At 34.7% G+C, this 26,192-nt stretch overlaps 2 protein-coding genes across 2 annotated transcripts; one reads left to right on the top strand and one right to left on the bottom strand.

Annotated features, from left to right (window-relative positions):
- Positions 1–2,655: 2,655 nt before the first annotated feature.
- Positions 2,656–6,425, top strand: LOC147387054 (nucleotide-sugar uncharacterized transporter 2-like). The gene is made up of 7 exons (XM_086420495.1): positions 2,656–2,820; positions 3,862–4,013; positions 4,125–4,333; positions 4,429–4,522; positions 4,786–4,952; positions 5,360–5,530; positions 5,655–6,425. The coding sequence occupies exons 1-7, from the start codon at positions 2,742–2,744 to the stop codon at positions 5,926–5,928; spliced, it is 1,146 nt and encodes a 381-aa protein (XP_086276621.1). The 5' UTR covers positions 2,656–2,741; the 3' UTR covers positions 5,929–6,425.
- Positions 6,426–8,127: 1,702 nt separating this feature from the next.
- LOC147387053 (flocculation protein (DUF1296)) lies at positions 8,128–18,954 on the bottom strand. Its single transcript, XM_086420491.1, has 10 exons — positions 18,589–18,954; positions 17,304–17,347; positions 16,093–16,198; positions 15,486–15,606; positions 14,562–15,238; positions 13,584–13,977; positions 12,327–12,630; positions 11,671–11,835; positions 9,836–10,330; positions 8,128–8,978 (listed from the first exon to the last, which is right to left on the bottom strand). The coding sequence occupies exons 1-10, from the start codon at positions 18,746–18,748 to the stop codon at positions 8,682–8,684; spliced, it is 2,763 nt and encodes a 920-aa protein (XP_086276617.1). The 5' UTR covers positions 18,749–18,954; the 3' UTR covers positions 8,128–8,681.
- Between the last annotated feature and the right edge of the window lie 7,238 nt (positions 18,955–26,192).

The following is a 26,192-nucleotide window of genomic DNA, read 5'->3' as shown; positions in this document are numbered from 1 at the left end:
TTTCAATTCGAGGTTTGTATAGAACTAAACCAAATTGAGAACTGAACCCACATATATGGGGAAAAGTTGCATGGACCAAGGGACCATATAGAGCATGGACCAAGGCCCACATTTGAGCCATCTGGACTTCTATGTTGGTCTAAATGACGCCTCATCCTTCTCCATTTGTGGTCTAGATTAAGTTAGAATAAAAAAACATTTTTTTTGGGTTAGATCTTGAGTTTGAAAATGAACGGCCACTGAACTCTTAGATTTAAATATAATGGTGAAAAAAATCTTTTTTTTTCTTAAATAATTTTGGAAGTTCATAAAATTTCATGCTCTACATATACATGGCACCTGGTGGTGGTTTTGATTGCCAAGTGGACATTTTCCTACAAAAAAAATGTCCTTAAAAAATTCTACCATAAATACCCTAAAATGCTCATTCCCAAGATGTATTTAATGCATATAACATGTGCCTTTAGGGCACATGCTAGCAAAATCATATATATATATATGGGTGGGGTTCCTACGACCCCCATTACGACTCACCGTTTGTCTTATATGGGCAAAAATGTTTGGAATGGGCTGATTTTTTATGAGAATGATCTCTGTGATAAGAGGATCATCCTAGAAAAAAATCATCCCATTCCAAAACTTCTAACCTCATCAAAATTGATTTACAAAAATTGGACGGTCTAAAAGGTTTCAACTTGTAAACATGGGGTTAGAAGTTTCATAATGAGCTGATTTTTGGCAAGGATGATCTCCTCACCATAGAGATCATCCTCACAAAAAATCAGCCCATTCCAAATATTTTTGCCCATATAAGACAAAACGGTGAGTCGTAATGGGGGTCTACGGAACCTGACCCTATATATATTATGAATTATATTAGGAATTAGGACATAGATTAATGACTTTTTATGGATAAATTAATGATTTTTTATGAATAAATTAACGATTTATTATATAAAAATTCATGTTTTTTATTTATTTATTTTTTCTTAAAGTATATGTTACTTCCAAGCATGTTTATAGGATATTAGCAACCCATAAAATCGAACCAAATCGACCTCAGTTCAACCTAGTAAATTTGATTTAATTCTATTGGCATCTTGATTCAATTCTGGTTCTTATTTAGAGAAATCGACCTATGTCGAATCGGTTCCAATTTGGCCTCAAACTAAACCAAGTTGCACCCCTAGTTAGTAGTTGACTCCAATAAATTTACAGCCCTACATATAGGAAAATCAAAGGCCCAAGTTACCATCCAAAATCCAATGGTTGAAAATAGTCTAAAATCTCTCTTCTTCTTTTTAAACAAAAGGACATTTTTCTAATTTTGAAAACTAAACCAACATGATGATTTGATAATTGGATTTTAATTTTCTTGATTTTTGACCAAAATAACCCTGATTGAATTAAATTTATAAGAAAAATAATTTTCTGACCCTCAGTAACATACGTCGTCATCACCGAATTGTAAATCATTTGCCTTGGGATACACAAAACCATCAATATTTTCTTGTGTATCACGAGGCAAATGATCTACAATTTTGCAATGGGGGCTTACGTCAAAGGCGGGCGTCAAATTATCATGACTCAATTTATAAATGTAAGAGTGGTATCCATGTTTTTGTTGTGGAAATCTCGACCTTCTTTAATTATATTAATGAAAATGTTCAAAAAGATAATTAATGAGGTTTTGAAGATCATAAGGATATTTTTATAATTTTAAAATTAATCATGATTATTGGACTGTGAAATTATAATTTTCTCAGCTTTTTACAAAAATAACCTATTAAATTTAATTAAATGTAAAGAGAGAGATTTGTTACATTTATATTTTGGTGTCCCATTAGCCTTCTTTCTCTCATTATAATAGTAAAAGAGTATGTCGATTTCTAATAATAATCAGTTTTAGATTTTATTGTTTTTAAAAGGTTTGTTAATTATAATTCTATATTACATTTTTACGTAATCAGAACTTATTTTGCTCTACACATCAGATAATGATAGAGTGATAATTTTGTAGATAATTAAGAATTTTTAATGAAGTTGGTTTCTATCTTTTTGGAATATTTAGAACTCTTTCTCGTACTAATCTCCAAAGTGGATCCCAACTTAATTTATAGGATTTTAAATTCAGTAATATTGTTTAGTTTTCTATTTTGAGTTAAATTGCATCCCTCGTCATAATTATATATATATTAAAAATTATGACAAAATATATATCTAATGAAAATTTATAAAATCAAATTATTATCATCAAATCCTATATTTTTACATTTATAAATTACTAAATAAAATTATGCATCAAATCCCACATAAAAAAATTAAAAAAATTAAATAAAAAGAGGAAAAATCCAAGAAAACGACGATTTTTGCGACAAATTAAAAATTCGCGTTTTTTTACCGTTTTAATCGCCTCATCACTATTTACATGCAATCTAACCTCCCTATATTAGAGTCTAGATGAAAGCTTGATAGCCGTGCATTTAGGCCTTTAAGTCGAATCAGTTAATTTTGTATTTTTTTTTTTTGTTTTTCTTTATTATATTATTAATTTTTTATTCTTTTTCGTTATAATATTGCACCTATATTTACACAAAATACCCAGTTACGTCTCTTATTATTATTATTTTTTTATATCTATAAAATATATTAATGTTCTTCTCTCACAACTTTTTTTTCCAAGAATTTGGGGGTACTTTTGATTTTTATTATCGAGCTTATGCTTTAATTTTTATTGGAAAATGGGATTGTTGGATTTGTTGTTGGGAAGAAGTGCAAGGAGGTTCATCAAACGCAAAGACAGTGATGCAGGCGAAGCAGGTGTGCTTGATTTTCATTTTTCAATGTTAAATTATTATTTTTTGTTTTTTTATTATACTGAAATTATTATTTTTATTCTTGTTTTTTGAGAAATTTTTTTATGGGCATGTTTTTATTTTTGGAATTGTAGTTATTACTGCTATTTTTTACTATAGTTATGTTTTGGGATTGTTGGGTTTTATTTTAATTCTTTTATTTATTTATTTTTCTTTGTATGATTTTAGCATTTTTTTTTTCTCTGGATTTACTCCATTGGGTTATTTTTATTAGTCTTTCTTTGAATTATTTTTAATGTTTTGTTCATTATAGTAAATGGGTTTATGTGTAATTGATGCTTGTATAGTTGTTTTTCCTATTGTATATAATGCATTATTTTTTTAAAATTTATATTTTTAAGGTTTTTGACTTTTGATAGAGAGACAAGACAATAAGTGTCCGATGTGGGACTAAACTCAACACGCCCCACACGTGTAGACCAAACTGGGCCAAAGCACGTGGAGATTTGAACTAGGTGACATGTAAGAGAGAAATGGCCGCTCTGATACCAAGATAGAGAGACAAAGCAATGAGTGTTTGATGTGGGACTAAACTCATATGCGTGTTAATTTCATCAACCCATTAGTGACAAAGTCGGGGTTCGGGAATAATTCAAGATGAGAAAGCTTCCGAAAAAGTCGATAAAGTCAAGAAAACATTGGATAAATTAAAAAGTAAAAAAATAATTGTTTTAAGTATAAAATAAAAATAATCTGTGATTTTTTCAAAAAATCGTCGATTAAATCACTTTGGGCAGTTGTAGCTTAGTTCCCTGAATTTCTCTTTCTAGTAAACCTTCTCTTTGCCATGCACATAGACTACTTTTAGTTGAAAAAATAGTTGTATTCTACTTTGAATTCTTCTTATAAATTAGAAATATTGCAATTTGGTTTGCCCCTTATTTCTCTCTTGTACAAGCTGATAATTCACTCTTTATCATTTAGATTTATTTTCTTTTGCTTTTGAACTTATTTGATTTTCTCACTTTAAATTAACAAATCTCAGGCCGAGCATTGGAAGAAATGCGAAGTGCTCTTTTCAACGAGATTCGGACTTCAGAAGGAGCCAAACGTCAACAACAACGATTTTGTGGGCCAGTGGTGGCAATGACCTTCAATTTCATTATTTCTGTTGGAATAATTCTTGCAAACAAATTGGTAAATTCTTTATTGTATTTGCTTGTGTTTTGGGTGGGACGTGCCTCGAAAGTGCCTTTTAGTTTTTGTTTGATTCTTCCAATAATTGGTTTAACTTGTTTCTATATATAGGTGATGGGGAAGGTTGGGTTTAAGTTCCCAATATTTCTCACATTAATCCACTACACCTTTGCATGGATTCTACTTGCCATCTTCAAAGCATTCTCATTGCTTCCTGTGTCTCCTCCTTCCAAATCCACACCTTTCTCTTCTCTTTTTTCTTTGGGTACTGTTATGGCTTTCTCCACCGGCCTTGCCAACATAAGCTTAAAGCATAACAGGTAAGATATGAAATCTATGTATCTTCCAAAACACTAACTTGTTATAATTTTCCGCTCCCTCATCGCACCTTTTGTCGTTATTGTGTCCTTTGCAGTATTGGGTTCTATCAGATGGCTAAAATTTCTGTCACTCCAACGATTGTTCTTGGAGAGTTTATTCTCTTTCAGAAAATGGTTTCTAAAAGTAAGGCAAGTATCAAGGCATATTAGCTCACCTTATGAGGGAAAATTGCAAACTTGGCATTTGATCCTAATGGCGAAATTAAACAATTCCTAATGAACCACTCGATGACATGTTGAGATCAGATATTAGTAGAGGTTCTCCCAACTTCGATGTCGAAATTGTTGGGTTTAGTCCCAACTTAAGATGTATTTTGATTCTACCAAAAAAAGGTTCTGAGTTTTGTGTTATATGTCGAACAGTAATGTTAAATTTTCTACTTGAGGTGCAGGTGTTGGCTCTTACTGTTGTCTCAGTGGGTGTAGCAGTGGCGACTGTCACTGATCTCGAATTCAATTTTTTTGGTGCTTGTGTTGCATTAGCATGGATAATCCCAAGTGCTATAAATAAAATTCTTTGGTCTGAATTGCAACAGAAAAGCAATTGGACTGCTCTTGCGTAAGTAGTAATTTCTTTTTTATTTTTTGTACTTGTACCCTAATAAATTTGGGGGTCCAACTCAAAACCAATTGGCAATGAGTGGAGAGGCCAAGGAGCTCATAAGGAGAGAGACAAGGCAATGAGTGTCCGATGTGGGACTAAACTCAACACGCCTCCTCACGCAATGAGTGTCCGAGGAGAGAAAGGCCTGCTCTGATATCATGATGAATTTGAGGGTCCAACTCAAAACCAATTGGCTATGAGTAGAGGGGCCCGAGAGCTTGTAAGGAGAGAGAGAGAGAGAGAGAGAGACAAGGCAATTAGTGTCCAATGTGGGACTAAGTCCCAAGTAGTAATTTCTTTATGTTCTATAGAAAGAAAAAGAAATCAAGTTCTCAGTATGTGAAATATGATATTTGATGTAGGTTGATGTGGAAGACTACCCCTGTGACTATTTTCTTCTTGTTGGCATTGATGCCATGGCTAGACCCACCCGGTGTGCTAGCTTTTGACTGGAATATCCATAACACGTCGGCCATTGTTATATCAGCTGCCTTTGGTTTTCTCCTTCAGTTGTCTGGAGCTTTGACACTTGGGTGAGAGTTTTCATATTAATTTCCTATTTTTGACAATGTTTCGTGGATCTAACAACTCTTGTTCTAGTGAAATTATGGTTTGTACTAAAGTTTGTAACACCAGATTGTTATCTATTGTTTGCAGTGCAACATCTGCGGTCTCCCACGTTGTCTTAGGCCAGTTTAAGACTTGTGTGATCATGCTCGGAGGCTATCTACTTTTCAATTCAGATCCAGGATTACTAAGCATCTGTGGAGCTGTTGCTGCTCTTGGTGGAATGTCAGTTTACACGTCATTTAACTTGCATGATTCAAAGGAGACCGAGAGTAAGAATTCATTTTCTTCGATACCCAAAACTAATGTTGAAGGTAACGCAGAAAAACCAGATGTAATAAATATTACCACAGAATCTGTTTGAGCCGAACCATCTCAGAAGGGATTTGTGTGCATGAGTGAGGGAGATAGGCAGGTTGGTAGATAGATAGATGGATGGATAGAGAGAGAGATAACTAACCCATAGAGATATTTTTGTTAATTTTGATTATATTGTTTCGGCGCATTTCCTCCGTAAGGATATCATGTACAAAAATGAGCATCAATGACAATTTTGGGAAATCATGATTTAGTCAAAATTCTCTCTCCAGGATTATGGAATGTGTTCCGACGTTGTGTAATGTATGATTTAACCACAAGGGGTTGGCCTAGTGTCAAGCCGAGCCTTGATAAGTCCCTCAGGAAGGGTAGGTCAAGTGTTCGAAACCCAATGAAGCTAAGAATTCCTTGGGACCACCTTCCAGGGTCCAGTTGACCTTCGACTCAACCAGTTTCACGTAGGACGCTCCGAGGGGGCAGTGCGTGTGACCATGGGATTAGTCTTACCCAAAGAGTGGGGATACCCACAATAAGCAAAAAAAATAAAAATACGTAAGGTGTTGTAATAATAAATTAGAATAATGATTTTTTAACGCCCCCCTCTGACATACGCCTCTTGACATGGTATGGGCTAGAACCATAGATCTTTTTCTTCAGGATACACAACTGCACATATTTATGGAAATGTGCAGTTGTGTATCCCAAGGAAAAAAGATCTATGGTTTTAGCCCATGCCACTCTAAGGAGCGTATGGGGGCGTATGTCAAAGGAGACGTTAGAAAATCACTACTCATTAAATTAATATTGAGTTTAACAAGCAAAAATGAACTTTAAGAGGCTCAGCTGTTGAGTGTATATTTTCCTCCACTCTTGATGCGTCGTACCCCAGTTAGGCCCTCAGTGACCCTCTTAATTCATTGTTCTCCCCCTCTCCAACAGATCGGTCTTTCGGAGTAATTGATTGCTTAACATCAGCTCACTTTAATTTTTGCAACCCATTTGTTGGCTTGGGCATCTTCTGGACTTGGAATTGAAGAGAGAGAGAGAGATTGGTTTTCATCAAATAAAACTAAGATCGATTTTAGACTTGATTAAGCACCAATCGTGTGCTCTTGGTTCCATTGCTACATAACTTCCAAATAAGTGAAGAAAACCCAATGTTTGGCTGCTCAAACTTGGAACCATAATCACTTCTGAATTTGACGATTCTGAGCTCTGTGATTTTGAACTCAAGTTTTGGCCAAAACTCTGTTGTCTTGTGTTCGTTAAAATACCGAAACTATCAATGTGCTCTGAAATACTAATATAAAATAACTTGAATGCCCTTAACTTCAACCCATAAGCCATAAACCTTGATTTTTCTCCTTTTCTCCTCAAAAATCTGCCACCTTCGAACTCTTCAATGGTAAATTATTTTTAACCGCATCTACCCCAAAACCATTATCAACTTCCACATAAATCCTATATCATGAATTGAGGTTTAGGGTTCAAGATGAGGATAAATAATTTTACCCAAGAGATGGAAGATGACCAATTTCGGGAAGAAAATGGGCTTTGTCTGGAGATTGAAGACAAGGGGGTTTTTCAATTTGAAAACTTTTGTTAGAAAGAGAGAGAGAGAGAGAGTGAAATGAAGTATAAATAAACAGTAGTACCTCTTCCTCTTAATTTCACAAAACCTGCAAGGAACAATGAAATGCAGACCCAAGAAATTGAGGGAAAAGTTGCAAGTTTTCAAACTCTGCCCATTAAAACTAGCTAATGGAAAGGCAAAAAAACTAAATCTTGTATGGATTTATTTAAGCAGAATAATGTTCAAAATAAGGAATAAAAAAAATAAAAAAAAAAGTCATGCTGGAGTGACCTCTAGATTGTACCTCATATCGCACATCCTGTCGTGAAAGTGCATAGGAACCATAGATGCTTTTTCACTTGTATCTCAATGAAAAGCATCTATGGTTCCTAAACAATTTCATGACAATATGTGCATTGGGAGGTACAATCTTGAAGTCACTTCAGCATTATTAAAAAAAATGTATTCGATAAGGAATAATACCCATGAAAATCACCATGAACCATACCAATTAATATCTAAAAGTTGAGGTCTGCAAATCCTTAGAGAGTAAGATTTGATAGAGATTCTTAAATGTTATAAGAATCCCAAAACATTCTGGAAGCTTCTTCAACAGTCAACAGTCCAATAGATCGTTGAGAACGCAATCAGTTAAAAGTTATCAGTCAATAATTGAAATATAAATGAAATGCTACTTCTCTTGGACCAATTACAACAGTGTAATGTAATACATAAATTCTTAATATCAAAATTTACTCTACAGGTAAGACTGGTAAAAAAGAATAGAAAACCCCACCACCAACTTGTATCTTACCTTCCAAAGTCCTAATAAAAAGACCTCAAATATAGGAAAAGATGTGAAAATACCAAACTTTTTCACCACCCACTTTAATTTAAAAAGGCTACAAAAACAAAAAAGATAAAGAAAGATAAAAGGGTAAAACAGTAAACCAGAAGCAATGAAGAAAAGTCCTGCACATACCTCTTTCAACTAACTTAAATTGGTCAATTATCAGTTATAGGTGATATCACCAAACCCCCCCCCAAGAGCAATCTAAGACATTTCCTGCAATTTTCCAGCCATCTTATAATTATTTACACTCAAAAAAGGCTGCAACTTTATGTTCTTCCCTGATGTTTCCCTCCATTCAAACTTTCTTGGCCGTCAGAAATCCAGTGATTGACTCTATTTTCTTGTTTTTACGGGACTCCAAAAGTCTCTTTTTTCAGTAATTATTGGTCCAGTTGATTTGTGCACGTTGAGGTTGTGGATAAACACCAGCTGGGGGTCCTACCATTTCGGCACCTCCAGACATGTTTTGAGATTGTTGCAGAAGTGGGTGAACAGTGCCAGCTGTCATCGACTGTGCAGGGTGATAGATTCCAGTGAAGGCACCATGCCCAGCCTGAGTGGGAGCAAATGTCACATGCTGTCCCTGGGGTGAGATGTTGTAGAAAGAACTAGCCTGCATGCCAGAAATTTCTCTGCCTGCTGTGGGAAACCAGACAGCCGAACCTTCACTCTGCAAAAATGAGTTCACATCATCAGATCTGTTAAATGAGAAACCCATGAGGCTCGGTATTATTTTTGACGGAAAACATTGACAACCATCTCCATGAAAATTGGTCCACGCTGACTAGGTATTATTTTTCAGGCCACGTGGAATGCCAAGGACCCTTGGCTTCAGCTCTTGTCACCTCACTCAATCCTACAAATCCAACTTGAGTCGAGGCACGACAAACGATCGAATGACCACATGTCAAATTTTTTTGCCTCACTTACCAGCGAACATTTGGCCCACCCCTTCATGAACTAACATAGCAAATATTACTGGATAGGTGATCGTAGCCATTAACTTTGATCAATTTTCATCACGAACTTTGACAAACAAGCATGTGGGTGAAAATATTAGGTTCCAAGTCCATGATTTAAAAGTGCTCAAATTCAGCTGCTATGTCATTTATACTTTATGGCTCAAAAAGGGTGGGTGTGGGTCAAACATTCATAGGGATCAGTGAGCCTTAAAAGATGTGCCACATGTCAATACTTGGCATAACCGACAAAGGGAACAGGTACTAGTGATAAAGACCTCGGATTTTCACTAATATTATTGTGTAATCATAACTTATAAATTATATCATTCAGCTACATAGCTGCAAGCACATCGTTGAGACAGCACTATCAAATTGAGCTACAAGTTGTATACAAGAATAAAAGTAATCATGACTTCCTCACCTTTATTCTTGGCATTTATACTTTTTTTCTTGGGAATAACAAAATTAGTGAAAAAAAAACCAGAAGGCAACTGTAATTTTCTAAAGCTCGAGTAAAATAAGATGAGTAAATCCGAAAAACAGAAAAAGGAGATGGAAAACAAACCTGCTGTCCAGAGATGTAGACATTATTTTCCTTGTACTGAGTCCCAAGATCCTCATTACCAGTTGAGTCTCCCGTGGTTGCAGCTGGACTGTAACCAGCTGGGGAGGAGCTGTATGGTGCATAGCCGGTCGGCATTCCAATGTGGGTTGAGTTGCCTGCATTAGTTCCAGGCTTGTATTGTGAAAGAGAGTATTTGATACCTTGTGCAGCGGCTGCTGTTGAGGGAGGCGGATATACGTTGCCGGTTGGAGGTTGTTGAGGGAAAGCTGCATTGCTTAAAAAATGGTGAATAGTGGGTGAAGGTACATAGATTGGGGGGAAGTACTGATTATATGGGATGTAGTTAGGAGGATAATGGGGAATGTGTACTCCAGTAGGCTGCCGGTAAACAGGAATTGGTTGCTGGTTCACAGCTATAGAGCTCTGCATGACTCCTGCAGCTTGGGTCCCAAGAGGAGTTGGACCGGCTGAAGAGAGAACCAAAGAGTTCCCAGTCTGCAAATAGACAATAAAAGTATGTATGAATGTCAAAAGTCGGAAATAGTGAATGAGAAAAAGGAAAAAAGAAAAAAAGACAAACATGGAAAGTAAATTTAAAAGGCATACACCAAACTATTGGAGCAAAGCTGAAATATTGATTTAAGTGTTTAACAAAGCTTCAAAAAAGGAAAGAAAATACTTCTTCCTAGACAGTGAAAAAAAGCACCAGCAGCACTTCACCACCAGAAAATATAACAAACCATTGAAGGCTTGTAGAAACATCACAAACTATTCTATGATATTAGTTAAACTACTTTCCCATCTAAAGCAACTATTCAAAAAGGAGCTTCATGTGGAAGAGGGGATGATAACAAAAGGGAGTTGGTGAGGTATTCAAAGCCAGTTAGCTGTGCTGTTGACAGAAAGACGGCTTCAAATCAACCACACCTTTTTTCCAGTTCTTGGAAAGGTCAAGGTTGCAAAAGCATGCCGGATTTGGAATGTTCTATGCTCTTTAGCATACCTATACAACATTGTGCACAAAATTTAGGATTCACGTTTTTTATATGTAAATTTAGGATTTATCTAAATGAGAAAAGAGTTGAATGGTGAAATAGGATAATAGTTGTTGACCCCCATAGTTGGGATAAGGCATGGATGACGATGATAACAAGACGCATATTAAAACTTAAGCGGCATCTCTAGAATTTTGCACCAAACAATTTTGTTTTTTATAAGTAAAATGTTATTGATTAAACTGAGAAAGGAGGGAGGCACCAACAAATTAAACATCCCCAGAGAGAGAAGTCGGGTATTGTTAGAAGATGTAAATTTGGGCCTTCCTTTCCCTGTAAACCAAGCACATGTAGCAAAGGTTATAGGATCCATTGCTGAGAACAAAAAAATTACAAGCACAAACAAAAGGAAAAAAGGCATTCTTCTCCATTACAATAGCTCAATATCGAGATGTGGATCCACACACATGCCAGACATTGCCATCAGTCATCCAAATATAATCCTGCTGCTCAATGTAGGGATCACAGCCCAAAACTAACAATATTTACAGGATCCAAAATGTACAGTCAATACAATTTATTTACATATAAAAAGTAAAAGGAAAAAAATCAGTCGAAGCAAGTTTAGCCTTCAACAGGGATAGATACAAACTGTCAAGGCTTTATACTGGACAATTTAAGTATATGTATACACAGAAATCATTATGGCTCAAGTTACATAATCGCACTTCAAATTTTCAGTAAAAGGTGTATTTCAGAGATTTCCTGAGAAAATAGAACATCCAAAACTTCGCACATGGTGGACAAAACAAGAAGTTGGAAAACTTAATATGTGCAAACCTCTTGAGGAGACTGGCCAGACTGTGGGGATAACACTGCAAGGTTTCCATTATACTTGGTGGCAGTTCCAGGTGGAAGAAAGGGGGAGAAGCGGCCATCACCTTCAGCACTAGGTCGGTAAAATTGGGAATAATAATTAGGAGATGGATCAAATGGTTGCTGGACCTGAATAAAAAGAAAATTTTACCGCTCAAAGATATGAGATGGAAGTCAAATTAAGACAAGAAGTTGAAAAAAGTATCGTTGAAGTCCTAATAGACAATCCCAACCAAATAATTGTAATAAAAAAGGGAAGTTCAAAACTAGGACTTCAACTTCAATCTCAACTCAGCAATATAAATTAGAAAAATTCCAAGAAATTTTTTTTTTTTTTTGGGATCTGCAAAAACCAAGAAATAAGTAGGAGAATCAGCCAACTTACCACAGAAACAGAATTTGGAGTTGGTCCACTACATTTGGTGGCAAAAGCCAACCAAAAATAATGGTAGTGTAAACCAAAAATATTTTAAAAAAGACATAATAAACATATATTAACACATACAAAGCTTTACTATAGACATAATATATGTTGGAGAATATGAATGGAGAATAAAAAAATAAATATAGAAAAGCTCAATCAACAAATTACATAGAGGATAGAAGGATTGAAGTCTTACAACAAAGCTTGGAAGGCGAGAGACATCACGTGCCTGCGGCTCAGAACTCTCAAACGGAGCAAATTGGGTTCCTAACATGGGTGGCATCAACCCGATACCGGGGTAGTTTGGAGCAGTATGAACAACTGAGTACTGAGGGCCTCCTAGAGGAAGTGCTGTTTCTGGCTTAGACTGGTCATATTCCGGCAATGCGCTGGAAGAGACATCAGCCTCTACTAGTGATAGATTTTCGGGCACATTCATGGGTGATTGTGAACGATCAAGATAATCTCCTTCCTGAGCAGTTGGGGATGCATTTTGATTGCTGCACCCAATTATAAAACAAATCAAAACCAAAACATGTGAAAAGAAAATACACACAAGGTGCATTTTCAGCACTCATAATATATTAATTACAGTAACACATAAGGTACCCACTGGGTTACAGTAACATATGAAGTACCCACCGAGGTAGATGGTGGATTCTATAATGTTCTACCAACAGCCTTGTATACAGAGTGCAGTTGCAGGAGGCAGGACCTATTATTTGAGCCACATCTAGTAGAACTACTAAAAAATATTCAAGCCAAGTAGATCACCATAACCATCTTATTTACAAACCTTTTTCTGGACTCCCTTCACTTTTTTTCAAGATAATCCAACAGACTGCTAGAGATCAGGTTGTGCCATTCACTTGGATTTAGCATAGATCTTCTTCTTCTTTTTTTGATAAGTATAAATTTTTTATAAATATCAAAAGGAGATAACAAAGGACGCTGAGATAGCCCCCAAACAAGAAAGCATAGATCTCCTATGTTGAACCTATAAAAGATATCCACAGCCCCTTGCATGTGAGCCATGTTTGAGACTAGTCCATGAGTAAACCATAAATTTTTGCTAGGCAAGCAAGGGATTAGTGGTCAGGGTGAAGGTGGGTTTAACAAGTTTGGAACATAGGTGGTGGGATCAACTCTACACAAGCCTTACCAACTTACTAAAGTTGGCACCTTCATGGGTAGACCATACTTATGGTCAACCATTTTCCTTCTCAAAACTTTTAAGGTATATTCAACTGTCATAAGATTCTTTACTTGGAATCGTTTGGCAGAAAATTTAAGAGCATTTTTCGTCCTCAAGCCTCCCTGGGGAGAGAGGGAGTTGTTCCCAAAATGGGAAACCAATGAAATCCATTGAATCAGATAGCTCCAAGTGACTTGAGACTAAATTCAATTAAACTAAAAATAAATAAATAAAGTACTGTTAAATTTAGATACTTACCTTGAGGAAGGCTCTTCAGTAGTTTCTTCAATATCCTGAGAGGATTCAGACAGAGGTGTAGAGCTCTTTTCGGTATCAGGGCCATTCACATAGATTTTCCTCACTCCAAAACTAGCATCAAAGCTTCCAAAGCTCAACCCAGTTCGCTCAGCTTCGGGGACATGGAGATGGTTTGGAATAATAACATGTTGATTATCCGAGAAATGCAACTCATCTAGCTTCTTCTGCAGCTTTGAATTTGCTTCTTCCGAAGCAGAGGAACTCAATGTTGGTAGTGAGCCGACACCTGCTTCAACTGCAATAGGTACAACCTCTGATGTGCTAACTGCTCCAGAGGTTGGAGCAGAATTTGGGTTTATTGGCTTTGGTTTCCACTCCTTACTGGGGCCTACCACTGATAAAAAAAGAAGATGGAAGTTAAAATCAGTTTTAAAAATGCTATCGTTCAGTTTAGTTCTAAGTTTAATAAAAGGCATTAAATAAATAAATAAAACCAATAACCAAAGAATTTATTAAGGGGAGGACAAGGAGTCCTCGAAAGAAGATACAGACACAGAAGCTAAAAAACTAAAAACAAAAAAAACAAAACAAAAACAAAGCCAAAGGCACTCTTTAACGAAGGCTTCGCCCACAAGATCCCACCTAAACAAAAAGTCTTCAAATAAGAACCCCCTAAACTCTTGAAATTACTTACACCAATAAATGAACAAGCCCACAATACTAAAAATGATTTCCTAGCAAGAATGCTCCTTCTTTTTTTTCCATTCCTTTCCATAACCAAGAATGCTCCTTCGAAGATTGGCCCATTCCTTTCTTTCCATAACCCCAACAGATGGCCGGTGGAATAAAGTTCCAAAGAATCCTCTTCCTTCCAACACATTAGGAATTTTAACCACCCATTCCCCTCATAGATATATTCACACTGTTATGCAAGACAGATCATATATTTTCAAACAAATGAGACATAGCAGATGTTACCTTTCTGAGATCCTATTAGTTGTTGCGACCGGTTACCATAATTGGATGATGGCCTACTAGTTGAAGTGCCACCATGGGTAGCTGAAGATGAGGGTTGTGAAGGCTCAGATAGCTGGTTCCTTTCAACTCCCTGGGATTTGCTTGGCATCTTTGCACGCATGAAGGAATTTCCAATTTCCAAAGCTGCTTTTCCAATAATGGATGAAGATAACTCGGAGTCGATTACATCACGAGATGCAAATTTGTTTTGAAGACGGTTTGTGAAGCTCTGACCAGCAGTAAATTTGCTCTGAGCAGGGATGGTAGCATTTGATTCAATAGCAGTCCATTGGCTCCCCACTTCACGTTTAATAGTACCAACTGAACCAGGGAGCCGTGAATCAAGAGATGGCACTAATACAGGATCTGAAGCCGAAGAATAGACTCCAAGCACAGATACGGGGGACGGGAGGTGGTCTGTTGTGGGCTGCCCATGTGTGACGTGGACTCCAGATGGAGGACTGCTTTTTTCATTGACAGGTGGTGGTTGTGGTGGTTCGCTCCCTAACTTATTAATGTCAACAGCTAAACTTTCATGAGGATCGGTGCCACCACCAGCTGGCAATTCTGAGGTATGTCCATGAGCAGAACTCCCATGAGTTATATTGGTTGGGCCATTGGCCACGATACTAACAGGGCTGCAAGATGAATAAAAGATCAAAACTTGTCAAAACCAAATTACACAAGGACGGTGCACTAACATTTTACTTAGAGAAAAAGGAATCATTCAGCCAACCCCAGATTTCGGTGATGATGAGAGCAATAAAATTCAACTCTTCCAAGTTCATAAGTCATATCATGTGAAATACGTGGATGACTAACAGGGGATTTGATTGCACACTGGCAGTCAAAAACATAATAGAAAATTCTGCAGATAACATTCACCTTGATTTAGAAATTGTTGCTTTACTTTCTGTGTCCTGAGAAGATGGTGGAACACCCTTCTCTGAACCCTGATCAACTCCATTTTCCTTTCCAGCACTAGTGTTCCTCCCACCACCAGCATCTGAAAAGAGGGATAAATGAAATAAAAGAAGTTGACAATGAATGGCCTATGTGACTGACCCTGATAGTGCAAATGCAACATGACCCAACCCATCCTATTTAAATAAGACAGGCTTTTGATTAATCAATAACACCCAAACCTCCTAGAAAAAATGTATTGTTTTATAAGTTAAAAAAAATTCAATCCTGTAGCCCCTAACATTTCCGTGCATAAGCAAAGGCAGCTAACAACAAATACAGCAGTCATTGAATTGTTAGTGGAATGCCCATCTCTACACAACAATCCTTTAGCTGAAGCAAAAAAAAAATTATGTTATGTTAAGCAAAACCTGCACAATCATCTGACCAGAACCAATACAAGCAAATGCAAATTGATTGATTCAGCAATGGGGAAAAAAGTAATGTCTTTTCAGCCATAACCATGTGATTAAATCCTTGAAAATTGCAGTTTAAACCTTAGAATACTGATTTAGAAGTGAATTCATACCATAAGAGTTGTAACGAGGAGGATAATTCCCCCTGCCACCCCTACCCCCTCGCCCCTGAGTGCCTGGTCTCCACCTAGAATCTGCAGACTCTTTGTTGGTCAGGTTCTGCAAAGAAAAAAAGATACTGAAAAAGTTAACATTATGAAAAGAAAATAAAGGAAAAAAAGGGGGGCACAACACATGATTTTTCCAATTCACGACACTCTTTTGATAAGGCTAGAAATGCTGGAGTGGGCAAACTAAAAAGACAGCTCTTCATGAAACTTCTAATCACATCAAATGCTGAGTTTACAGTAACAGTAAGAAGGATAGCCCATAATTTCTACAACTCACAATACTCTATTAATAAGAATAGAAATGACAGGGTTAGCTGATTTTTGGTGAGGAGATTATCCTCACCAAAATCCTCGATTGACTCATCTTTGAGTGGTCTTGTGAGCGTGTGTCATTTCGTGAGTCAAAAAAGGTGTCATAGTATCCCAAATCATTTAGGAATGATCGGCCATAACTAAGAAAGCATCAAAGATAACTCTACTCTAGCTCCTGATCATTAGACCAATTTATTGAGAACCATCAGTCTTACCCTCACTTTCCCCCATCCTCCCTCTTCAGATACAAATAAGGCATAAATTTTAACCAGGTAGTCAACAACAGCTGAACTATAAATTGTCCTGATAATTTTTTTATTCTATGATTTTCATGACTCCACTCTAAAAGTTTCAGATTTTACACACTCACATAACAGCGACAAAACACTGCCTTCACACTCAAAAATCTGAACTTAGTATTATTCTCTATTTTCTTTTTTCACAAATAGCAGCACAAAAGTTACCTGAAAAATATGTCAATTAAATCAGAACAATGAAAGGTTGAATGGTACAATGTCCTTTTAAATGGATTCTGCACATCAGATAATCCAAAAGCAGGCTTCCCACTCGGGGGGGTGAAGGAAGGATGATAATAGAAAAAAAGGTGATTCTGTCCATACTTTTTTTTGTAAGTAAAATTTTATTAAAGAGGGCAAGGAGTTCTCAAAGAAAGATACACATAAGCATCACTCCCTAATTACACTTTCCCATCTAAACATAAAATCTTCAAAAAACAGTCCCCTAAATTCCTTAAATAGCTTACACCACAAAAATTACAAACCAAAGATATTGAAAATAAGCTCTTGAAACTGCAAGAAGATAATTAAGGACAGAACTTTTACCTCTTTTCTCTTGTCTCGTTTCCTTCTGACCTCATGAAATGTATCTGTGAATTAAACCATACACTTGTTATGACGGCACTAAATAAAAACTCATAATATACATCAAATCCAACGTGCAATCCTCTTGGTACAAATAAAATTCATCCTCCATTCACACTAGATTGACAGAGAGATAACCATACATGAGATAAACCCTATATACACTTGATATCAAAGTTTTCAGCTTAAGGCGAAAGTGATGATTCATAAAAATTTGTACCAATGTTACAATGTTATAAGACTTCAAAATAGTTAGGTAGCGATAACCGTACATGATTATCAATTATTTGTATTAACTAGAATTATAACAAAATTAAATTTGAAGTAAGGAAAACCCATACTCAGATACTAACAACTTGACAATAGAAAACTTGAAGCTAGAGCAAGCAAAAAGGTTCGAGGCTAAGCTAAAAACCCACCTAACAGCCACATAAACCAACAATTGGTCTAACTGATCGAATACGGCACAAATAGGAATCAACAATTTCTTGAATAAAAAATGACTATAACCAGGTAGTTCAACCACTTTATCAAGTTATCATTTATCAAAGTCAAACTCATAAACCTCAGATGGGTTTTTTTCTTTTTTCATTAGTAAACCTCAGATAGGTATCAAAATGGCAAGTCAATAAAAACCCAAAAACCAATATCAGATAAACCGAGGAACCATTCCTGTATAACAGTCATGGAACCCCTGTAATTTAATCAGATCCACCATACTGGTTAACAACCCAATCCTAGTAAATATTATGTTATATGATTTTATTACCAATTGTGTGAGAAATAAAAAACACAATGTGCTGGTCTACTTGAAAAATCAAACAAATAAATACCCATCCATAAAAGAATGAAATAAAAAAAGTATCTGCAATCAGGATATATTCAATAACAGAGGAATCACAACATGACCTAACTTCATTTTGCAGCTAAAGCTCCATTTATCCCCCTCAACAAAGACCAAAAATTAATTTTAAATCGAAACCATAAAAAGGGATCCAAATCAAAACGTGTATCCTAACAAAAGTAGACAAAAAAACATACACAGAATCGGGTATCAGAAAAAAAAAAAAAAAAAGTAAAATTAATCAATTTTAAGTTTTTTACAACCCAAAAGACGAATTTTTCCGAGAGAGAAAGACTAATCAAAACCCACAAAAGAAGAACGATCTACAAACCAGACAGATCGGAACCTAGAAGAATGGAATCAAGAGAAAACGAACCAAATAGGGAACCAAAGAACAAATACCTTGCAACAAGAGCTTCTGAGCTGTTTCATTAGGATCCATGGAACACTCCTTGAGCATTGCGTATATCTCATCGTCGCTATGATTCCCAGCGATCTCTTTAATGTTTTGGATGGTTTTTCGAGCACTATTAGGGATTGAAACCCTGGAACTTCCGCTCATGTTTGCAGAGAAATAGAGAAGCAGAGATAGAGTGAAGCAAGAAAGGAAACAGAGCGAAGGGGGTGATTTTGGGGGACTCGGTCTCAGTCTGATTTGATTTGTAAAATAAGAGAGTGGAGAGGAAAGAGAGAGAGGGAGAAACAGAAGAAGACTTCAGACATTTGGCACCTTCTTTGGAGTGTAGGGCTTTTTTAGTTGAATTTTTGTTTCCCCTTTTTTTTCTCTTTTTTTCTCTTTTACTTTATATATGTTTAGGCTGAAAAACATTATAAATCCCTTTATATTGTATATATATATATTCACTTATTTTTAAATTATTTATTATTTATAATTTAAGATATGATTGGTAGGGATGTCAATGGTCGGTTCGGTTGGATTCTCAAGAAAATTAGAATCATAACCATTATATTTTTTTATTTCAATTTTGATTTTAAAATAAATAGAATCAGAATCGATCCACCAAGAATCACAGATGTCTTTGGTTCTGATTCTCCAAAATCAAATGAAAAACATATATATATTTTTAAAATATTATAAAATAAAAATCTTCTAAAAAAATAACATGTCAGTTACAATGTATCAACTAAATTATAATTTGTTTCACTAAAAATATGATTTAATGGAAAAATAAAAATTCATCTTCTTTACAAGTAATAAATTTTAACAAGAGATGACCCATTTTAAATTCTAATATCTCATGTATATGAAAATTTGAAGAATCTCATATGATATATGGTAATTTTAAAAAATAGAAAAATTTTAAACTTTGTATAATGTAAAAATAAATCGGTTACGGATGCCTATCGAACAGAACCTAATGGTTTTGATTACTATCGATTATGTTCCATATTAGACCCGACTCTAATCGAATCCAGGGTTTTCAATTTTGGTTTGGGGTAAATGGGTACCCAAAGAAACGTCAAATGAGACAAAGAGATTTGGTTCTTGACATAATTAAATGGAGTCGGATGTGTAGTAGAACACTCGATCCTAGATCTTTTGGACAATGGTTCGATTATGATGATGATGATGATGATATATTAAGACGCGTAGGAGTATGATGCAATAATTCAATTTGACAACGCGAACCCTACGCCAACATATTCAACCCAAGCTTGATTCGGCCTTAGGCAGGCATATTTCAACTTGTTGGTTGAGATTTTAATAGATTGACCAATAATTGGTGATGGTATTGTGATAAGTGTTGGCAAACCAGAGTTTGACCACCATTTACAAGTATATTTCTAACTTGGTTTTACAAATTCTTCTACACTTCTTATAAAACATGTTCTTGGATATGTACATTATAAAATCTGCAACCTAATACAAATCAAAATGGCCCTACGTTTGAGTTGAGTCGATCAATCCAACAAAATAGAGGTCCACCCAAGTTGCATCCCCAAAGAAGAGGCAAATGAGGCTTTTAAATCAAAATTAATAATATAAATTATCCTTTCGTAGAAATACACCCATCGATTTTCGCCGTGGATGATAGATTAGCTTTGAGTTCATTGTCCATGAGATGTGCCTCATCGGTTGGACGGTCTAGATCAAATATGGGGAATCAATTGAAGGATGGTAGCAAGTTTTTAATATTAACAAATAACAAATACATAAGTTGTATGTATTAAGATAATCCATGCTTTTCAAGAAGATTAATGAGATGATAGTGATTTCCAATTTCAATTGTTTTATGTAAACAAGGTGGGGTACCTCTATGGATAAGAGTTGTAAACCACGTAGGATTACGGGGTTGACGAGGACCTTCAATTTCTAGGTTCATTGTATTCCTTTGGGTATCAATAATAACTTAGAAATTGTGTTCTCGACGAAATTGATTTCCCAAAACATAATTTCCAAGAAAATAGAGTTTTAATGAGAATGTTTGTTGGTAAATATTTGATTGTTGGAAAAAAAAATATCCTAGGGGTGTCAATTCAACAAATACTTCTTCTCATCAATGGAACATAATGATTTTTGGTAAGAAAAAAAAAAAAACTAACATAAAATTCACAATACAAGAAATGGTAAATTGCACATTCTCTAATGTATATACTCTAGAGTTCTCTCATTCCTATGGCACAAGCATCCTTTTTGGAGTCATTCTGACTCGATTGAGACAAATCCACCAAGGCGAGCATGTCAACGCCCATTTGGAAGATTTCAAGTTGGAAATAGCTCTGGTCACCTTCACCATTTATTTCCTATCTCAGATTGATACCCCCTCTGCTCTGGTACCCAGCTAAGGTTCTTATATGCAAATTCCACTTAGAACCAACCAGATGGATATACCCATTTCATAGGTATCGACCAGAAAACTAATCGCAGAGGAAACTACTCTTGGTTCGATGGACGGTACCATGGTTGGGTGTTATCTCATACCACGTAGTTGCAAAAAAGACCAACGATGGCTATGAGCACCCTACTGTCTTTTATACGATGGGTCAACTGTTAGGGTCACTTGGGTCTTAGCCTACTTTTCCACTAGTAAAAATGGAAAAAATAATAAAGGGTATTGTCAAAAACTCATTGAGGTTAAGGGGATATAAAAGTTATAAATAAATAATAATAATAATAAAGTTTGAGAGGTATTCTTAAAAATGGGTAAAATAAAAAATATGGTAAAGTTAGAAAGGATAAAATTGAAAAAATGGGTAAAAGAGGAAAGATAGTAGAATTAGATAAATATTATTAAAAAAGGAATGGGAGAAATAAAGAAAAAAACAACAAAGTTGAAGGGGTGAAGAGGTTAGCTAGGGTAGTGTGGATCCCACTCCACTGTAGTTGAAGTGGGATCTTTGCCCTATATAAAATTGTAACAGAGTGGGACCTACAATTGTATTTTATTATATGTATATATATAGGGTAGCGTTCAAGGGCAAACTTTTTAGCAAACTTTTTGGCAAAACATTTTTCAAAACATAAGTTAGAGGTTTTGGAATGGGCTGATTTTTTGTGAGGATGATCTCTACGGTGAGGAGATCATCCTCACCAAAAATCAGCCCATTCCAAAACTTCTAACCCATGTTTACAAGCTGAAAAATCGTGGACCATCCATTTTTTGTAAACTGTTTTTGATGGGGTTAGAAGTTTTGGAATGGACTGATTTTTGGTGAGGATGATCTCCTCACCGTAGAGATCATCCTCACCAAAAATCAGCCCATTCCAAAACCTCTAACTCATGTGTTTGAAAAATGTTTTGCCAAAAAGTTGGCCATTGAACGCCCCCCATATATATATAGGGTCAGGATGAAATTTTACAACACCACCCAAATGTCCTCCATTTTTTCAACATCGTCAGATGTTGTCAAATCTTGTAAAACAAAAACATCCGAGTGTTGTAAGAAATGTTATAATAAATAGTTTCCCTCGATCCCACCTTGTATATATATGACCAATTTCTTCTGCACCATATGATCTTAAGATCTGTTCATTAATTGGAATATTTATGAAAAAATAAATCAATTTTAGGGACGATATGATTTGTTGATGTTTATTTTGTCATTTACTAGTAATAAAATTTGATTTTCTCATAATAAAAGCATTTTCTAAACCCCACTCTAGGAAAATGGTTTTCTTGAGAAATGTTAACGCTTATTTTTCACTCTCACATTGATCACCACCAAATTTGATCGATTTTCTATCGAAATCATGACTATATGCCATCAAACACAACAAGTGGTTTTCCCATAGATTTTACATGCAAGCAAATAGACTAGACCTAAATGGCTATAGATCTTTTTATCAAAATAAATTGCATAATTTTATTTATTTATTACGGGGGTGTCGGAACTTACGTCCGACTATGGGGGACCGGATGAGCCAGGGTCAAAACCTAGGTATATGGGATCCTCCCCCGTGCATGTGCAATGCCCTACATAACTTGTTTATTACTTAGATGATGTTTTCTACCTTTCATAATCAAATAACATCAATTAAATGCAAATGATGGATATACTCACGAAGGACTAAACTTTACTAGTGCATAGCAAAGCCCATGTATAATTCTTTTAGATGAAAATATATCATAATAAAAAGGGCCATGAGTTTAAACTTCAAAAAGTTAAGGTCAGTGAGGTTGGATTCACAATACTCAATTGATTCATTGATTACTTTTTTATTTAGTAAGCAAAAAAGTTGAGAGGTGATTGTCTTTGATTCTTTTTCTTTTTTAGGAAGAAAGTAATTAGATACCCATGAAGCCCTTCATAACATCGATCAAGTGAAAGGAATAATATTTTGAGTCAAAACCCTAGTTGATAGGCAAAAGAAATTTAGAATGAAAAATAAGTTTTGAGTGCTATTGGGTTTTGTTGTTAAAAAATCCATCGATAATGAAAAAAGTGACTTAAAAAAAATATAAATATATATAGATCTTCTATTATAAAATATATTACGATCCATGGAGAATAAGCAAATTATTTGGCTAGGTACAAAATTTACAGCAAATTTCTTCCAAATCTTTGAATTGGATGACTGTATTATATTCTTTCTCAAAAAAAAAAAAAAAAAAAAAAAAATTAGCAAAAGAATATTCACGAACTTGTCGACAAGGTTTAGTTTTTGAAACCACATTGTTAAATGATAGATACATGAGGAAATTGTGTGATATAAGACAACAACGAAAGGTTGAGATAAATAGTTTATTGGGGTGTTTCAATCACTTACAATACTTTGTTATGTCGGTCTTGTGAGAGAATACATGCATGAGTTGTCTTGTCTTTTCTTTGAATAATGCTGAAGTGACCTCAAGATTGTACCTCACATCTCACTTTCCTGACGTGGAAGTACGTAGGAACCATAGATGCTTTTCATTTATATACTCCTACACGACTCTTTTTCTTAAAAAAATATACAGGTAAGCAAGTGAATGTAGGGTTTTGATCTTAGTTCTATGGTATTACAACTTAAAGAGTTTAACATTTCAAAGAGGTGGTGTTATCGAGTTGCCTTAATTGTTTCATTCCCTAAATGGCTTAAGGATGAGTCTCAAAGGATGCTTTGAGAGTTCCTTTATCAATTTTTCCTATGATTCGGCAAATTAACATTGATGGCTCTATATATACATTCTAAAATCTTGCAAGGGTGCATAAGTTTTGGACGGTGATTTGACAATCCATTCGGTAAACTTCTTATTTCTTAACGGGCCCTCAACCTTATCTCACATTATAATGTTCTTGAGATACCCAAACTGTGATTTTTCTCATCTTCCACACATACTTAGGTTTTCCAATGATGATTGCAATCATTTATTATTATTATTATTGTGAATGGCAAATGAAAATGATATAGTTCTAAATCTAAATATCTAGATGTATTTTTTTTTCCAAAGATTTTTAACGAAAAATGAATAATGGAATTAATATTCCAAAAAATTATATAGTGTCGAGATCACAACTTTTTATTATTGAGCTCATTACTTTTTATTTATTGTTGAGTTCAACATTTATTATTGTTGAATTCGACAATTTCTAAAAAATGTTGAACTCGACTTTGGTAAAACCCATCTATTTTGTTTGTCTACTAAAATACATGCAAAGATTAACTAAAAACTTGACATATTGATTTGTATAGATGATTTCAAATCAAAAAAATCATTCGGAATCAATTTTCATAAAAAAATGAAGCAAAAGAATTGACAAAACCATAGCTTTTTTACATATGTCTTCAAAATGCTTGAAAATGACTTCTTCTTCCATCTCAAATCCTTTCCCGTCAGAATAGAGTCTCCAAAATTCATCTGGAATGTTAGAAATCCAATTTTTTTTTTGAAAAAAAAATGGTGAATTATAATGGTCAAGGTAGTTTCGACAATTCAATTGCGAGAAATGCAGGTCTCAGTAACTGATTAGGAAGAAAAGTTTTTCTAAATGGAATATTAAGAGAAGTTCTAAAACTTAGGGCCTACTAATTACAATTAAATCCCTCCACTAGTGTTTTAAGTAATTTTTCCTTTACTTTATAATTTTAGAGCATTGTCATATTTTGAGTTGTTAGATTTTTTTTTTCTACGGGAACAATTCGATATCTTGTAAAAAAATTTATGAACTAATCATTTTTTTTTATAGATATTTATGAAAGTGACCATGTACAATAAATAAATATTTATTTTTTAAGGTCATGTTTGCTAACTACTTATTTACTGTTGTCGTGAATCTAAATTACACAGTGGTATAAAGATAAATTCATCAATATAATATCTATATATATATATAGAATGCTAACATCCAAGACCGTATGAGGACATTAACATTCTCCAACACTTTTTTTGTCTAATAACACCTTCACTCATTTTGTTTTTTAGTGAAAAAGATAAAGGTATATTAGTATTTTACATAATAAATATTTTTTTCTCACATAATAAATGCTAAGGACATTTAATCTTTAAAATTAAATGTTTCGTTGCAATAAATAATTTGGTAATTAATACAAATAAACATATATTGTAAAAAAGACAAATATACCTCTATTTTTTCGTTAAAAGACAAAATGAACAGAGGTATTATTAAAAAAAAAAGTATTGAACAATGCTAATGTCTCCATAAGGTTTTGGACGTTAGTGTTCTCATATATATTTATAATAACCATTAGTCAAATAACATTTTTTCCCCAAGACTAAGACTACCTCATTATTTTTATTTTAACTATAAAGTTATTTTTTATGTGATCAATCTACATAATAAAACACAACAGTGTATTCCACTCTATTATAGTTTAGGGGGGATAAACGTCTTGCTCCACCTATAGTGGAGTGGGGTCCATATTACCCCACAATTTATTATCTTTCTTTTTAATTCTTTCTACTTTATTATTTTTAATCTTACCATCTTTCCTTTTTTACCTCATTTTTGAATAATACTCCTCTAATTGTACTATTTACCATCTTTTACCCTTTTAACCCTAAAGAGGATGTTGCAAATATTGGTCTATATAATCAAACATAACAGTGGATTCCACTCTCTTTATACTATATTAACAACATTACTCTCGAGCGTAAGTTTTACTTCTTTACCTTTTCTCTTCATCATTTTAAAAATAATATCCTTAACATTTTTCCCTTTTTCTTCTACTCTTTTTCAATATTATCACTTCAATTTAATTGTCGCTAGTCTCATTTTTTTTTATAAATACTTCTTCAACTTTTTTATTTTTCATCTTTTAATCATTTAATCTCAATTATTTATTTATTTATTTATTTATAATACCCTCTTTAATTTACTTTAATTTAATTTAATTTTTTCTTTCACCCCTTGATCCCAAAAAGGTTAATAATGGAAATTGAACCCAGATTTACATTATCATCATCTATGAAGGCCACAAAAAGAGTCCCTATTACATGTCCAAAGCATATTTGGTTAAGAATCTAGAAGCCCACATCAACTTTTGGGATAAATGCCCAACACCAGACCCTTAAAAGCAATGGAGCGACATAAACAAACATGAG

Source organism: Akebia trifoliata, chromosome 13, assembly GCF_017979445.1.
Source record: "Akebia trifoliata isolate Shusen 1 chromosome 13, ASM1797944v1, whole genome shotgun sequence".
NCBI lineage: Eukaryota > Viridiplantae > Streptophyta > Magnoliopsida > Ranunculales > Lardizabalaceae > Akebia > Akebia trifoliata.
This window is presented reverse-complemented; position numbering and strand designations above follow the sequence as displayed.

Bases quoted from the DNA above. Each gene is read 5' to 3' on its own strand.
- LOC147387053 (XM_086420491.1), bottom strand. From the start codon at position 18,748: ATGAGCGGAAGTTCCAGGGTTTCAATCCCTAATAGTGCTCGAAAAACC. The intron at 17,348-18,588 runs GTATTTGTTCTT...TTTAATTCACAG, and splicing joins TCAGAAGCTCTTGTTGCAAG to ATACATTTCATGAGGTCAGA. The intron at 13,978-14,561 runs GTAACATCTGCT...TTTTTTTATCAG, and splicing joins ACTAATAGGATCTCAGAAAG to TGGTAGGCCCCAGTAAGGAG.
- LOC147387054 (XM_086420495.1), top strand. From the start codon at position 2,742: ATGGGATTGTTGGATTTGTTGTTGGGAAGAAGTGCAAGGAGGTTCATC. The intron at 2,821-3,861 runs GTGTGCTTGATT...AACAAATCTCAG, and splicing joins CAGTGATGCAGGCGAAGCAG to GCCGAGCATTGGAAGAAATG. The intron at 4,523-4,785 runs GCAAGTATCAAG...CTTGAGGTGCAG, and splicing joins AAATGGTTTCTAAAAGTAAG to GTGTTGGCTCTTACTGTTGT.